This window comes from Spinacia oleracea, chromosome 2 (genome assembly GCF_020520425.1).
Source record: "Spinacia oleracea cultivar Varoflay chromosome 2, BTI_SOV_V1, whole genome shotgun sequence".
Taxonomy (NCBI): domain Eukaryota; kingdom Viridiplantae; phylum Streptophyta; class Magnoliopsida; order Caryophyllales; family Amaranthaceae; genus Spinacia; species Spinacia oleracea.
The window spans coordinates 62,157,783-62,172,583 of NC_079488.1; the positions used below are offsets into that span (position 1 = coordinate 62,157,783).

A 14,801-nucleotide genomic window follows, 5' to 3' on the forward strand; every position below is an offset into this window, starting at 1 on the left:
TTGAATCGGAAATCCGGCATTATGACACCGTCGGATTGAATTTTGAATTTTGGAACTTGAAATTTGGACTAGAAAATCTGGCATTATGTCGTCGTTGGATTGAATTTTGAATTTGAAATTGGACTAGAAAATCCGGCATTATGACGCCGTTGGATTGAATTTTGAATTTGACATTTGTGTGTTAGGCGTGTTTGAGGGTTTTGAATCAAATGGAGTGGCACTCCTAAAAGACCCTAAATCGGCGATTTTATATGCATGAAGTTTGAATTATGCTCCTAGGGGTTAGGTTTCCTAGTTGGAGGCTAATGGTTTTGGCAAATCTTGAACTCGAGGTTATTCATTCACGCGTGCAAAGACGCCCACACAATGCACAAATAGCACGTTGTCATACTAACATGTATATGAATGCGACATGCAAATTTCTCAACCTAAGGTCGGTCTAAGTTTTGTATGATGCAAGTGGTCGGCTTTAGGTGTCAAAAGGGTACTTGACTAAGAGGCGGATTCGGTAACAATATGCACCTCCTCAAAGTGGAGGTGTTGGTTGGCAGACGACCTTTATACTTGACATCGGGAATGTCAAGCAAATGTCAAGTTTCGGTAGGCGTGAAAATGGTCACACACTTTGGTCAGGAACCGTATGGAGAGTCACCATTTCGTTGCCCCCGGGGTTAACCCGAATGTAGGACACATTCATGTTGGGCAAGGTAGAAATTCATTTTACACAAATATGGTTTTCGAAATATGAATGACATGCCTATAAATTGAAAATTTGAAAATCGTACTCGAATATTGTATTTGAAAAGCTCGTTTTTCGACATTCGTTCTCAAGGTTTCTTCGAAATTCAAAACCAAAACTGACTCCCACTCAAAAAACTTGGGCAGCATGGGCAACCAGCCACTGGAAGCCACTATGCTGGATGCAGGCAGCAGCGTCTGGCGCAGGGGCCTACGCCCAGTTGCTCAAAGCATGCTCATATAATCGAATTTGGAATCAGTACTCCCCAGTGGAGTCGCCAGAATTGTAGGGGGTTTTTTCGTACTTTTCCTCTTTTGTATTTTCCCCTACGGAGGCTTTGTATGTTTTTGGATTTCGAAGGAGTCGCCGCCAAACAATTTTAAGGGTCCCGTTTGGAAAGACCAAAGTTGACTCTTTTGTGGATAAGGCATTGAATCTTAGAAACGGATGGGTAAGATCCGGGCAAGGGAACAAGATGCTTATTCCGCGAGCTTCAAAAGTTGTATTCGAGTACAGGGCAAAGAGCATTTTCGAATAACCCTAGTCATGACACTATGTGGGTTTGAACTTTGAATTTAGAATATAGAATTTCTCCTTGTATCGTGACCACTTTGCTTTAAAGTTAATTTGAAGGAACCTAAGGTCGGTTTGTCCAAGAAATTATCTTTGTTAAGCGTGATGTAACTTTGCATTTTGTTGGATTTAGCATGTGAGGTGATGAAAGCAATAAACAAGTAAAGCAACACTACAAGGAATACAGGAATTATTGAAAGTGCGTACAAAACCACATCATCCCAAAGTGAGATGAGTAAAGAGTGCGGAATTAAAATAGCAATAGTAAAGGTACGATATTTAGAACCTTTCTCTCTCTTCTCTCTCGAGTTGGGCGCACGTTAAGGGGTTTCACTAACGTACACCAACCTCCATTGATGGCGAAGAAGAAGAAAGCAATCCCGAATATTTCTACGTCGAATGTTGCAGCGAATATTCCTTCATTAAGTTCACACACTCCAATCACCAGTTTTGCTCGAAAGGAAGCCCAAATTGTAAACCCAGATGCTCTGATTTACGATTCAGATGGAGAGGAACTGATGCATTCTCCTCTGGTCCACCCATCGGCTGGTATGGTTCCGCGCATACTTCATGATACTATCTTGCAATTGGATCATAATTTGGGGATTGTTCGTAATCATATTGTGGGTGGAACACCTAACCCTTCTCAAGGGAATGGAGAATGTGATGTTAATGGTGATATTGGGAAAATAATGTCGATTCTGGGGTAGTTGAACCTCCAATTGTTAAGGAACCATGGAATAATCTGTTCACTGGTTCTAAAATGGCTTCAAAAGGGGTTTCTGTATCCTTTGTTACACCTGTTCTACAGGATGGAAAAAAAATTGCTCAATTGCAGGAGGATGAAATGACTGAACTAACTGAGAAATGGAAGTCCTCTATGGTGATGTATGTGGTGGGGGATTCCCCTACTATAGCTTCTGTGAAGAGGTATATGGAAGGGATGTGGAACTCTGTTACTCAACCTCAGGTGTTTTTCCAAGATGATGGTTACTTCATCATCAAGTTTATGAACATAGAGGATAGAAACCAGATCATTGCAAGGGGTCCTTATACCTTTTATGGCAAGCCAGTGATCATAAAACCTTGGACAACAAACTTCAACTTCTATGAAGAAGTTCTTAGGGTTATCCCTTTGTGGGTGAGATATCCAAATTTGCCTCTCAGCTGTTGGGGGTGTGACTCCTTAAGCAGGACTAGTAGTCTGTTAGGGGTGCCACTTTTTGCTGATGAATGTACTACTAGGCAAGATAGAGTATCTTTAGCTCGAGTATTGATAGAGATGGACATCACTAGTCCATTGCCTGACCATGTCTGGATAGAGGATTCAAATGGGGAGGTGTTTAAGAAAGCAGTTACTTATGACTGGATGCAAAATACTGTAAGGTCTGCTGTACTGCAGGCCATGATTGTGACAAGAAGTCTAAACCACCAGTGCCAAAACCTGTAACAAAGAAGATGTAGGTCCCTAAGGCTGTTCAAATGGAAAATCCAGTGACAAAGCAGCAGGAACAACACAACAGTACTACTGTTGTGCACACTCCAGAGGTGCTTGTTCCCAATGTGACTGATCCAACTCCATGGAAAATTGTGACAAGGAGGACTAAGGGACTGTCTAGGATGAGGGCTTTGAGCCCTAGCAATCCTAAAGAGCTAACAGGAGGTGACATGGAGATGCATAACCAAACAAACCCCCCTGATGAAGAAGGTTAATCTTTGTAGCTGGAATGTGAGGGGACTTAATGATCCTATTAAGGTCCCAGAGGTAAAACACCTTCTCAATTCTCATAATATTCAGGTTGTAGCTCTGTTAGAAACTAGAGTTAAAGAAAGCAATTTCAATAGAGTAGTCAATAAATTTGGGAGAAGTTGGAAATGGGAGAATAATTACACTAAGAACCCTAGAGGTAGAATCTGGGTAGGGTGGCAGTATCTTGAAGTTGATATCCATGTGTTACAGGTTCATGAGCAATATATTCATTGTGAAATTAGGGATAGGCATGGAGTGGTGGATCTGTATGTCACTCTGGTGTATGGGCTTCACTCTATAGACACTAGGAAGATCTTGTGGAACTCTCTTACTACTCTTGCCTCAAGTGTGGGTAGGTGTCCTTGGATTATTACTGGAGATTTTAACTCACCTCTGTATGCTGATGATAGAATCAATGGTGCTCCTGTCTCAGCTGCTGAAATGAAAGACTTTAATGAATTCATCACAGGTGTTGGTTTGTGTCCTTTAAAAAGTGTAGGGCATTATTTCTCTTGGCACAAAGGTACTGGTGAAGGCAAAATAGCTAGCAGGATTGACTGGTGCTTGGGAAATGCTGATTGGATTCACAAATTCAGTAATGTTCAAGTTGAATACCTGAACCCTTCTATCTCTGATCATTCCCCTTTATTGATAAATTGTTTTCCAGATAAAGCTGAGGGGGGCAGGCCTTTCAGATTTTTTAACTATCTGGATGAACATAGTAATTTCTCTGCTATTATTCAGACAGCCTTTTCTGATGAGGTCCATGGCACTCCTATGTTTAAACTTTGGTGTAAGTTGAAAAAGGTCAAGGCAGAACTCAAAAAGTTACATAAAGAAGACTTTTCTGGTCTTACTGAGAAGATTGCCCTTGCCAGAAGTGAGCTTGATAATGTTCAGCAGAATTTGCAAACTACCAGCATACCTGAACTTCTTAATCAAGAGGTTGTTTGCATTAAACAGCTTAGGCATTGGCTGAGAATTGATGAGATAGCACTGAGACAGAAATCCCGGATACAGTGGATTCAGCTAGGAGATTCTAACAATCAATTTTTCTTTTCCACTGTGAAGGAAAGGGCTAGATTCAATAGAATTTCCATCCTGTATGATGACAATGGCACTAAATTGGTTGAACCTGATCTAATTCAAGCAGAAATTCTGAGCTTCTATAAAAAGCTGCTTGGCACTTCTGCAAATACTCTTCCCTCTATTCACCTTCCAACTATGAGAAATGGCCCTACACTGAACAATGATGCTAGGCAGGAGCTGTGTAGGAATGTCACTGATGATGAGATTGATTTGGCAATGCATGGGATTGGCAATGATAAGGCTCCTGGACCAGATGGACTAAATGCAGTCTTTTTCAAAAAAGCTTGGCCTTTCATTAAGCAGGACATTTACAGAGCAGTGAAGGATGTTTTTGCTACTAATTCAATGCTACCTCAGTACAATTATACCTCTATTACCCTCATTCCAAAAATTCCTAATCCAACCAAAGTTAAAGAGTACAGACCAATTGCATGTTGCAATGTGGTGTACAAAATTGTTTCAAAAATTCTCACTGCAAGAATGCAAGGGGTGATTGGGCAGGTTGTAAGTGAATGCCAATCTGGTTTTATCCCTGAGAGGCAAATTTCTGACAATATTTTGCTTGCTACAGAACTGATCAAGGGTTACACTAGGGATCATTTATCACCCAGATGTATGCTCAAGATTGATTTAAAGAAAGCCTATGATTCAATTGAATGGCCTTTCTTGGTTAGTGTTATGGATGCTTTGGGTTTTCCTCACAGATTTGTACAATGGGTGTTCACTTGCATTTCCACTGTCTCTTACAGTGTGCTCATAAATGGGAAGCCTTGTACACCTTTCCAAGAAAAAAAAGGGCTGAGACAAGGAGACCCCATGTCTCCTTTTTTATTTGCTATTGGTATGGAGTATCTTTCTAAACACCTCCACGAGTTGCAGTCCCAGCCTGATTTTAACTTTCATCCAAGATGTGGAAAGCTGGCCCTTACTCATTTGATGTTTGCTGATGATTTGCTCCTATTCTGTAGGGCAGATTCAATCTCTATTACATGATGTTGTCTTCTTTTAAGAATTTCTCTTTGGCTTCTGGTTTGGAGGCTAATATGAAAGTAACATTTATGTTGGGGGTGTATATGGGCAGGATAAGGCTGAAATTTTGAATGTTGTCTCTATTCATGAAGGTACCTTTCCCTTCAGATACCTTGGTGTTCCTCTCTCAACTAAGAAACTGAAGTATAATCAATGTAGGCCTTTAATTGAGAAGGTGTTGGCTAGAGCTAAAGTTTGGACTGTCAAGCACCTTTCTTATGCAGGTAGTTGGTTCAGACAATCTTGCTGAGTTTGCAATCTTTCTGGTGCCAGATTTTCATCTTGCCAAAGAAAGTGATCAAAGAAATTCAAGGATACTGTAGAGTGTTCTTGTGGACAGGTAACACTGATCCTTCAAAAAAAGCTCTCGTTGCTTGGCACATTCTTTGCTTGCCTAAAGTTGCTGGTGGTTTAAACCTTAAAGATATGTGTTGGTGGAACAAAGCAGCTGTTGCTAAATTGCTTTGGGCTATAACTTATAAAAAGGACAGGCTTTGGTGTAAATGGGCTCATGCCTATTACATAAAGGGGAGGGATATTGGGAGTACTCACTGGCCTGTTAACATGTCTTGGCCTTTGAGAAAGATTCTGAATTCTCAGAATTTAGTAGATAACATTAGAGGTTGGAGTGCAGTGAGTAAGGGGGGTATCTTTTCCATTAAAATCATGTACCACTTGCTGATGGGGCCTTATGATAAAGTCAGCTAGAGGAGAATCATTTTCCATAACAAAGCTTCCCCAAAAAGTTTGTTTATCTCATGGCTAGCTATGTTGGGGAGATTGCCTACTCTGGATAGACTTCTCAAATGGAAAGTCGTGGATTCAAATGTGTGCCCATTATGTTCCTGTATGTCAGAGTCTGCTCAGCATCTGTTTTTTGAGTGTAGCTACTCTGCTACTATTTGGTCCTCAGTGCTTGCCTGTTTACAGTTTCACAGACCTGTTTCTCAGTTGGATAATGAAGTGATGTTGATGAGTAGAGCTGCCAAAAGAACTGGTGACAGATTCAAGCTGCTTCTGATGTTCTTTGCAGAATGTCTTTATGGTATATGGCTGCAAAGAAATGCAAAAATTTCCACACAATCCTGCAGAAGTCCCCATGATCTTCTGAGAGATATCAAGTATAGAGTGGCATGTAGAGCTACTGACCAGCAAAAATCCATTATCTTGATGTAATCCTGTAGTCTAGCTGTTTTAGTTTGTGTGTTTGGGCCTAATGGCTTGTTCTGTGGTGTTTGCTGTGTTGGCTTTTTTGCTTTTTGTAGCTCCAGTTGTTCTGTTGGCTTTTGGGGCCTTGTACTGATTGTAAGCTAGTTTGCTAGCTTTTCCCTTGGTAATAATATATTATTATTTGCCAAAAAAAAGGTACGATATTTAAATGCGATGTTGAAATGCGTTATTGAAAGGTGCGATATTGAAATGCGTTATTGAAAGGTGCGATATTGAAATGCGTTATTGAAAGGTGCGATTTTGAAATTGCGGTATTGAAATTGAACTATTGTATTTTAGATCCTAACGCCAAACGACTACTTAATAATAAGTGCGTCCGACACGGATTCAAGTCTAAAAACCTCAACTTAAAAGTGTCTTAGATTTTGGTTGTAGAAATTGAACTTGAAACATTGAATCTTGAATATTGGACTTGAATATTGAACTTAGGAGTCTTGAATCCCAAAGATTAGACCTTTAAATGTTAAAAACGTTTCACCTTTGATATGCTCCATAACTTGAAAATGATTCTAGTTTAAGGAAGTGATTACAAGCAACCTTAAACATCATAGAATCTTGGAAATGGGACTTGTATTTGAACATTAAAATTAGGAGTCTTGAATCTCAAAGATTAGACCTTTTAATGATAAAAAGGCCTCACCTTTAATATGCTCCATAACTTGAAAATGATTCTAGTTTAAGGAAGTGATTACAAACAACCTTAAACATAATGGAATCCATAACTTTAAACTTGAATCATAGAAAGTGTTGATTTTGTAAAAATATGTGATTGTTGTAAGTGACACTTTTGAGAGCAAAAGTGTCAACTTTACTAATCATTTTTGAAGAAAGATTGAATCTTGTAGGCATAATCAAAATGGTGTTTTTGGACAATCATTTGGAGAGGGTTTCAAGTATGAAACCTGATATGTGTGTTCACTAGAGGAAAAATCCTTATAGGTGGCTCATCAAAGGTTACTCTTATCACACAAGGGAAACCTTTGAAGAAAAAAAATTAGGAAAAAGTTAAAAAAATATTAAAAAACATTAGTCTTTCTTTTCGGTTCTGAAAAGCGCAACCTTTGCATATCAAGGCCTAAGGTTCTCGCTGCTCCCCCTTTGCTCCCCGCCTCCCCGGTGTTCTAGCTTCACTCAGGTTCGCATCTCTCTCTTCCTCTCTTCCTCTCTCCTCTAGGTTGATTTCACTCTTTGGTCTTTCAAACCCTAATTCCTGAATTCATTCCGTTTCTTGTTCTTCGCTTTAATTTTGGGTTGATTTTCGTTAATTTTCTTAATCTTTTTTTGTTGTTAGGTTTTAATTATGCACAATGTCGCGTGTATCGCCGGCCAACCACAGAGCACCGCCGCCGACTAGCCATGGATGTTTGTCGATCCCGAGTCGTTTAAATTATCAAATTTCAGGTTCAAGGTCCCTGAATTCTATTTTTCGCATTTTGTTTAAAATTTTTGTTGTAATATTTCTAAATTATAAATTCTATTTTTCTCATGTTGATTAAAATTTTGGTTTTTTTATTCATCGGTTTGATTTAGGAATTTGGTTGTTACTTGTTTTATCAATCGGATTGAATTTTTGTTTTCTTCAATGTCCGGTTTCTTTCTCAGAAGAATGGGTTTCAATGTCCAAAGACCAGCAGGTTCTTTCACTTCTGGGCTAGTGGGAGACTCATCACCCTTTGTTGTACTGCCTCAGGTAAACTATTAAGGGTGTGTGTGTGAGAGTGTGAGCGTCACTGTATTTTTTTATTAATAAATTTTTCTGATGGCTTATTGTGTCTCTCTTAGTTGGTAATTCCATGGATTAGAACTGTCATATTGTTGAAATAAAATAACTGTATTGATGGTAGGTATTAGGAAAACATTGGAGTTCTATGATTTGGAAGCAGAGTATGAACTAGCATTCAAGTTTTGAACTAGATTTGATGTAGACAATTATGGAGCTGGAATTGTACTTATACCTTCTCAAGATTACTTTTTATGCTATGATATTATTCAAAGGGTTTGATTATTTAATTGCGGATGGAAGTGAATTGTTTTGTGTGATTTTGTGAATTGTTGATTTCAGTGATTTGTTGATTTCGGTGATCTTGTACTGGTCAATGTTAGTTGCTTGCTCACGAAGATGAATGATCTCTGTCTTGTTGTCTATTGTATTTACATATTCTTTTTTTTTTTGTTTATAAAATCAATTAGATACAGAAATGGCGTGTTCTCCATTTCTTTTTTCTCAGCTTTTGTATTGCCTTGTTCAGTTCATTTTCATTTGGATCAGTTAGCTTCTGCATTCCTTCGGCAGGTCCTAAACTTTTGTATCTGTTGGCTGTTGACACTTTTTGGTATTTACTCCTTGTCTAGCCTGCCATGTTGATTAAAATCAGTGTCCCTGGAACTTTCTGCAATCAGTTCTTTGAAAAGAAACATAATTCCCTCCTTTTTTTACACCATAAGTGGTTTCTCAAAGTTATCAAATTTTTCGAAGGAATGCCTGTTTGTTAAAGTATCAGAATTGTTGCAGTCTTGTTTCTCATAATTTTTAATTTATATTAAGTTTTAATCAGCACAAATCAGTTTTGTATAGTAAAAACAGGTGAAGATAACATAGCCTTGATAGGTTTTTGACCCAATCCCTCCTTTTGTGTAGGGTTGACAACTTCACAGACCTTTAGTGTTCATAGTTAACAGTATTTTGTACAAGATAAATAAATTGAGGCCATTTTGGTTTGTAAGTTAAAAAGCCACATGATGCTTCTAATCTTTGAATGTTTCAGGATTTTCAAAGTTTATCATATTTGTTTCGATGTTATGTAGTAAAGAGGATCTTAATGTCATACTATGCGTATATTGACAAGTTCCCAGCTTTCTGTTTGCAGTTAATTGAATGACTAGACGGCACTATATCACGATTTTTTCTAGTTCTGTTAATGAAAAATTGGCTTGTCCTGATACATTTTTCTCTACTAAATGATCTCTATTTCCATTAATAAAAATACAAAAATTTATATTTATGAAAGTAGTGTAAATGGAGAAGTTAGTTGCTAAATATTTTCTTGCACGAGTGTGAGGCTTTCCCCTTGTAATTTAAGTTCTTTTTGTTTTTCGGCCCCTTCTGAAAGTTTGGAAATAAATTTCAACGTAAGCTCTGCCTTGGTGGAAATCGTCCGGCGTATAGGTACAAGGCCACGCTATATTCTCGCAAAGGTACGTGAACCTTCTTGTTCTCCTTAGGTTCGTTGAATTATTGTTTGTTTGTATTTCCCTCGCCCGAGTTTGTTTTGTGAATTTTAAATCAACAGTTGAAAATGGATATGATCTCAAATTCTCACTTCGGTAAGCTAGATCTAATTGTTATACCGTCACTGTTATTGGCTTTGCCTAAATCTAAGGATAAGTTAGCATATTCCTTGAGAAGATGATTATATTTGTATGAGAGGCCAAATGTTTTTTTCGAAGGAAAGAAAAAAGTAGAAGGGACTAGGAAGAGGGAGATAAGATGTGATCCTTACATGTCATATTTTGACTAAAACAGGAGTTTTCGCTCCCAACTCTCAACTAATGAACCAAAATAAGAATTCTTAACCCTTTACATGTTTAAAATACTTAGTATTAGGTTGCCAATCCTCATTCTCATCTACTTTGGTCAATTTATGCACATTTAAGGCTCGTTTGATAGTTATATGTCTTAGTTTCACTAAAATAGGTGTTTTCGCTCCCAACTCTCAACTAATGAACCAAAATAGGAATTCTAGACGTTTTTCATGTTTAATTCACTTAGTATTAGGTTGCCAATCCTCATTCTCATCTACTTTGGTAAATTTATGCACATCTAAGGCTCGTTTTGGTCATTATAGGTCATATGTACCTATATCGAGCCAAATGAGCCTTAGATGTGCATAAAGAACTTGAAATGAATCTTAGTAACCTCTAACTAAGCATATCAAACATAAAAAAGTTTTATAAAGTGTCTTTAGGTTCATTTGTTGATATTTGGGATCGAAAATGTCATTTTGGGAAAATATAACCTATATCGTCCCAAATGAGCCTTAGATGTGCATAAAGAACTTGAAATGAATCTTAGTAACCTCTAACTAAGCATATCAAACATAAAAAAGATTTAGAAAGTGTCCTTAGGTTCATTTGTTGATATTTGGGAGCGAAAATGCCATTTTGGGGCAAAAAAATGGCCTATATCGACCCAAATGAACCATAGGCGTGCATAACGAACTTGAAATGAGTTTCATAAACATATAACTAATCATATGAATCATGAAAAAGGTTTAGAATGTGGAAATAAGTTCGTTTGTTGGTAGTTGGGATCGAAAATGCCATTTTTGGCCATAAATGACCTATATCGACCCATATAACCCATAGGCGTGCATAACGAACTTGAAATGAGTCTTATAATCATATAACTAACCATATGAATCATGAAAAACGTTTAGAATATGGAAATAGGTTTGTATGTTGGTATTTGGGATCGAAAATGCCATTTATGGCCATAAATGACCTATATTGACCCAAATGACCCATAGGCGTGCCTAACGAACTTGAAATGAGTCTTATAAACATTATAGCTAATCATATAAATCATGAAAAAGGTTTAGAATTTGAATATAAGTTCGTTTGTTGATGGTTGGGATCGAAAATGCCATTTTTGGCCATAAATGACCTATATCGACCCAAATGACCCATAGGCGTGCATAACAAACTTGAAATGAGTCTTATAAACATATAACTAATCATATAAATCATGAAAAAGGTTTAGAATTTTGAATATAATTTTGTTTGTTGGTAGTTGGGATCAAAAATGCCATTTTTGGCCATAAATGACCTATATCGACCCAAATGACCTTTAGGCTTGCATAACGAACTTGAAATGAGTCTTATAATCATATAACTAATCATATAAATCATGAAAAAGGTTTAAAAAAAATAACTCAAAAGTTGCCCTTGTTTGCAACAAGAGCAACTTATGTGAAGCTTATAAGTTGCCCTTGTTTCAAACAAGAGCAACTTACGTGAAGCTTATAAGTTGCCCTTGTATGCGACAAGGGCAACTTATAAGTTTCACATAAGTTGCCCTTGTTGCAAACAAGGGCAACTTATAAGATTATAAGTTGCCCTTGTTAAGGGCAACCTTTGATAATTTCACAAAAGTGACCCCCCCATATGTTGCCCTTGCAATTGGCAACCTATAAGCCTATTTTAAGGGCAACCTATAAGGGTTTTTTCCTCTAGTGGTTTAATATAGAGTTTTACCCTCGTCCCTTAGTACTTTTATGCATCAAATGAGCTCTTAGGAGCCGTTTTTAGTACTAATATGTGTTATTGAGTGTGCCTTGAGTTTCAGGATGAATTGGTGAGAAATTGATCTTTTTAGACCTCTTTCATGATGATTTAGGCCACTACATGAACCCGAGGAAGTTCGGGACCATTATCGTCAACTTTCGGGAGCCTTAGATGCTTACGGTTGAGCCCCGTGAGTTAGACTCGGTGATATGGGCAAAGGATGTTGATGATTGCAAATCGCCCTTTGAGCTGAGGGCGAAACGCGAAGATCGGGAGAATTAAAAGAGAATTGAAGTGTCAATGCGCGCCCGATCGGGCGCACATCGCCCGGTCCGGATCGGGCGGCCAAACTTGGTGATTTCTGAGACTTTCGCAAGTCGCCCGATCGGGCCGACTATCGAGCAGTTCGCCCGATCGGGCGAAGCATCGCCCGATCGGGCGACGCCAACCCCTGCTGCTTATGCGCGTGATTTAATTCCGGTTTTTGGCTTGTATTTTGGGCAAACTATAAATACTAGCCCTTTTATTTTTAGTAGACATCTTATTATTCTAGTATTAGGCCTTAGTTTATTTCTCTTAGTCCAAGTTTTCTCTCTAAACTAGTTCAAAACACTTAGTTTCAATTTCTATAAAAATTCAAGCTTTCAATTTCCGTTGTTCTTCATTTAGGTATTATTTTCTTATTTTGATTTATTACTTTGTTTTAATTATGCTTTCAATTAATATGTTTGCTTTGTTTATTGGTAATATGTGTGAGTAGTCTAATTTCTAGGGTTTGGGGATCCATGAATAATTATGAAGGGATGATTGAACATTGTTGATTGTTGGTATTGTAATTGATTCCTATTGATTGGTTTATTCTACTAAGCGATTAGATTTGCGCAGGTTTAATTGTGGTAGTCTAGCAATATCAAGTTAAGATTCGAGAGATGCAATTTGATGTTTAGGCTTGTGTCAATAGGTGGAATTAGGATTAATACGTAGCTAGAGCCCGTTAATTCTAAGTCTATGATTAATATCGATTCGAGAGAGCATGCTAGTCTAATTGATTATTGATTATTGTCGATTGATTATCATCCTGGATTGTTATTTGTTGGTGAACCTATGCTCTAGATCCTTTTAATATCTGAATTCTTAATCGTTTAATTATTGTCGTAGTCTTAGTATACAAACAAACCAACTCTTGTTTCCCAATAGTCTAGATTAGTTGATTAGTAGTAGAAAGAACACTGTTTCCCTATGGATTCGATCCTGACTTCCCTTGCTACCTAGCTAGTGGACTTAGGTTTATTTTTGATAAGGTGATACGACTTTAGCCTGTCAAATTTTGGCACCGTTGCCGGGAAAACGGTTTTATTTTCTGTTATTAATTGTTATTTCTAGATTATTGTTTGTTACTTCTCAAGGAACTCCCGTTCCTTGAGGTCGGATCTCACGACTGTTTTCTAGTTTTGCTTGTTTATGCCCAGGACTGTCCATACCAGCTATCCGAATTCGTTCGATCCTGAACCTGAACGGACCTTCCGTAGACGGCGTAGATTCGTTGAACAGTTGAGAGACTATTCGGACTCTGAATCCGACCATCTGAGTGGCAATCTATTCCATACAGATTTAGAGATGGGTGACGAAACACCACCACATAAGCCAAGGCTTACAGACTATTCTAAGCCAAGTCTGTCTGTGCTTCCCAAGGCGATCATGCCTTCTGTTGCTATCGAGAACTTCAAGATCGAACCCCAGTTGATAAATATGATTGAGAGACACGAATTCGGTGGGGAAAAGGGTGAAGACCCTTTCATTCAATATTGAGCTACTGTTAAGTAGAAGAATCTAACACCAGAGCAGACTATGGAGATGCTCTTTCCATTTTCATTGAGTGGGAAGGCAAAGCTATGGATTAATGGGCTCAACCGAGCAGCTATGAAAATCACCGATTGGGATTCTTTGGCTCTTGCTTTCTATGTGAAATACTTCCCACCTGAGAAGACGGCTCGTCTGAGGGGTGAGATAATTTCCATTTCCCAACGGGCAGACGAGATCTTGTTTGAAGCCTGGGAAAGGTTCAAGGTTCTGCAGAGAGAGTGCCCACACCATGGTTTGAGTGACTGGTTCTTGATCCAACAATTTTACAACGGTCTGGGTAACGAATCTAGACTTATTCTAACTACTACAAAAACTAGCTAAGAAACCATTAACAAGAAACCATATAAGACACTTTATAGGTTTCTTATATATAGAAACCATACAATTTTGAACCATAGTTTCTTAGAAAATTAATAAGATACCAAATGTAAAAGAAATATGGTTTCTTAGGTAAACATAATTTTTTTTTTAATAATTAAATAGGGCAGGGGGACAAAGAAACCACATCTATAACCTTTTAAAAGCAAGGAGTATGTTTTTACTATTCATTCAATAGTGTAGTCCCTAAAATGCCCTTAAATTTCTCACAATTTATGGTTTTGCCCTCCTTCTCAACCGTTAGACACGTTGTTGCAAATTGCTCTTCATCCACCGTTCCCTTCTCCCACTTCATTGCTTCCCTTCCTCTCTTTGTTTAGGTTTTCCCCTTTCCTCCTGGGCTCCTCAGTCCTTACCCTTTCGGTGCTTCCCTTTCCGGTCTTCCCTTCCTTTCGCAGTTTCTTTTTCCTTGTTCTTTGTGTCCGCGGTTGTCCATGGATACACACTTGCCTTCTTTTCGCCGGATCTGGAATTTGATCTCTCCATTCGCCATTTTCTCCGATATAGTGGTTTTCACCATTTTCTTCTTCCTCGCTTCGCGTACTCCTTCAGTCCTTCTGAATCTCCTCACTATCAATTCGTCTCTTTCTCCCTGGTATAATTCTCCTAATCTGGGTTTTTCGAATTAGGGTTTTGTTTCTTGTTTTTAATTGTTGATTTTGTTGAATTATGGCTGGTTTAATTGAATTGGTGTTTTTGTTTAATTTATTTCTAGGTTTTTTTTTGGGATATGGCTACGAAGCGCCACCAATCACAGGTTTACGCTTGGCTGCTTCCGCGCCATCTACAACAAACGCTGCTTCTCATAGGCTTTCTGCTGTTAGAGTTTGTATGAGGTAACAGGTAACTTACCCACCTTCATTTTTG

At 38.2% G+C, this 14,801-nt stretch overlaps 2 protein-coding genes and 1 non-coding gene across 3 annotated transcripts; 2 read left to right on the forward strand and 1 right to left on the reverse strand.

Annotated features, from left to right (window-relative positions):
• Positions 1-2,075: 2,075 nt before the first annotated feature.
• Positions 2,076-2,762, forward strand: LOC110799890 (uncharacterized). Its single transcript, XM_022005159.1, has one exon. It carries the CDS (start codon positions 2,076-2,078, stop codon positions 2,760-2,762), a length of 687 nt encoding a protein of 228 aa, XP_021860851.1.
• A 32-nt stretch (positions 2,763-2,794) lies between these two features.
• LOC130467454 (uncharacterized) lies at positions 2,795-14,774 on the forward strand. The gene is made up of 8 exons (XM_056835964.1): positions 2,795-3,020; positions 3,118-5,120; positions 5,233-5,404; positions 5,521-5,813; positions 6,111-6,352; positions 6,446-6,485; positions 14,255-14,549; positions 14,650-14,774. The coding sequence occupies exons 1-8, from the start codon at positions 2,795-2,797 to the stop codon at positions 14,772-14,774; spliced, it is 3,396 nt and encodes a 1,131-aa protein (XP_056691942.1).
• On the reverse strand, positions 13,686-13,792 carry LOC130468289 (small nucleolar RNA R71). The gene has a single exon (XR_008928693.1). It is a non-coding gene; the product is annotated as a small nucleolar RNA R71 (small nucleolar RNA).
• Positions 14,775-14,801: the final 27 nt, after the last annotated feature.

What these genes read in the sequence shown, in the direction of transcription:
- LOC110799890 (XM_022005159.1), top strand. Translation starts at nt 2,076, where the DNA reads ATGGCTTCAAAAGGGGTTTCTGTATCCTTTGTTACACCTGTTCTACAG.
- LOC130467454 (XM_056835964.1), top strand. Translation starts at nt 2,795, where the DNA reads ATGGAAAATCCAGTGACAAAGCAGCAGGAACAACACAACAGTACTACT. An exon ending in CAAAAATCCATTATCTTGAT is followed by an intron (nt 6,353 to 6,445) that starts GTAATCCTGTAG and finishes TGCTTTTTGTAG; the next exon opens with CTCCAGTTGTTCTGTTGGCT. An exon ending in GTATAATTCTCCTAATCTGG is followed by an intron (nt 14,550 to 14,649) that starts GTTTTTCGAATT and finishes ATTTATTTCTAG; the next exon opens with GTTTTTTTTTGGGATATGGC.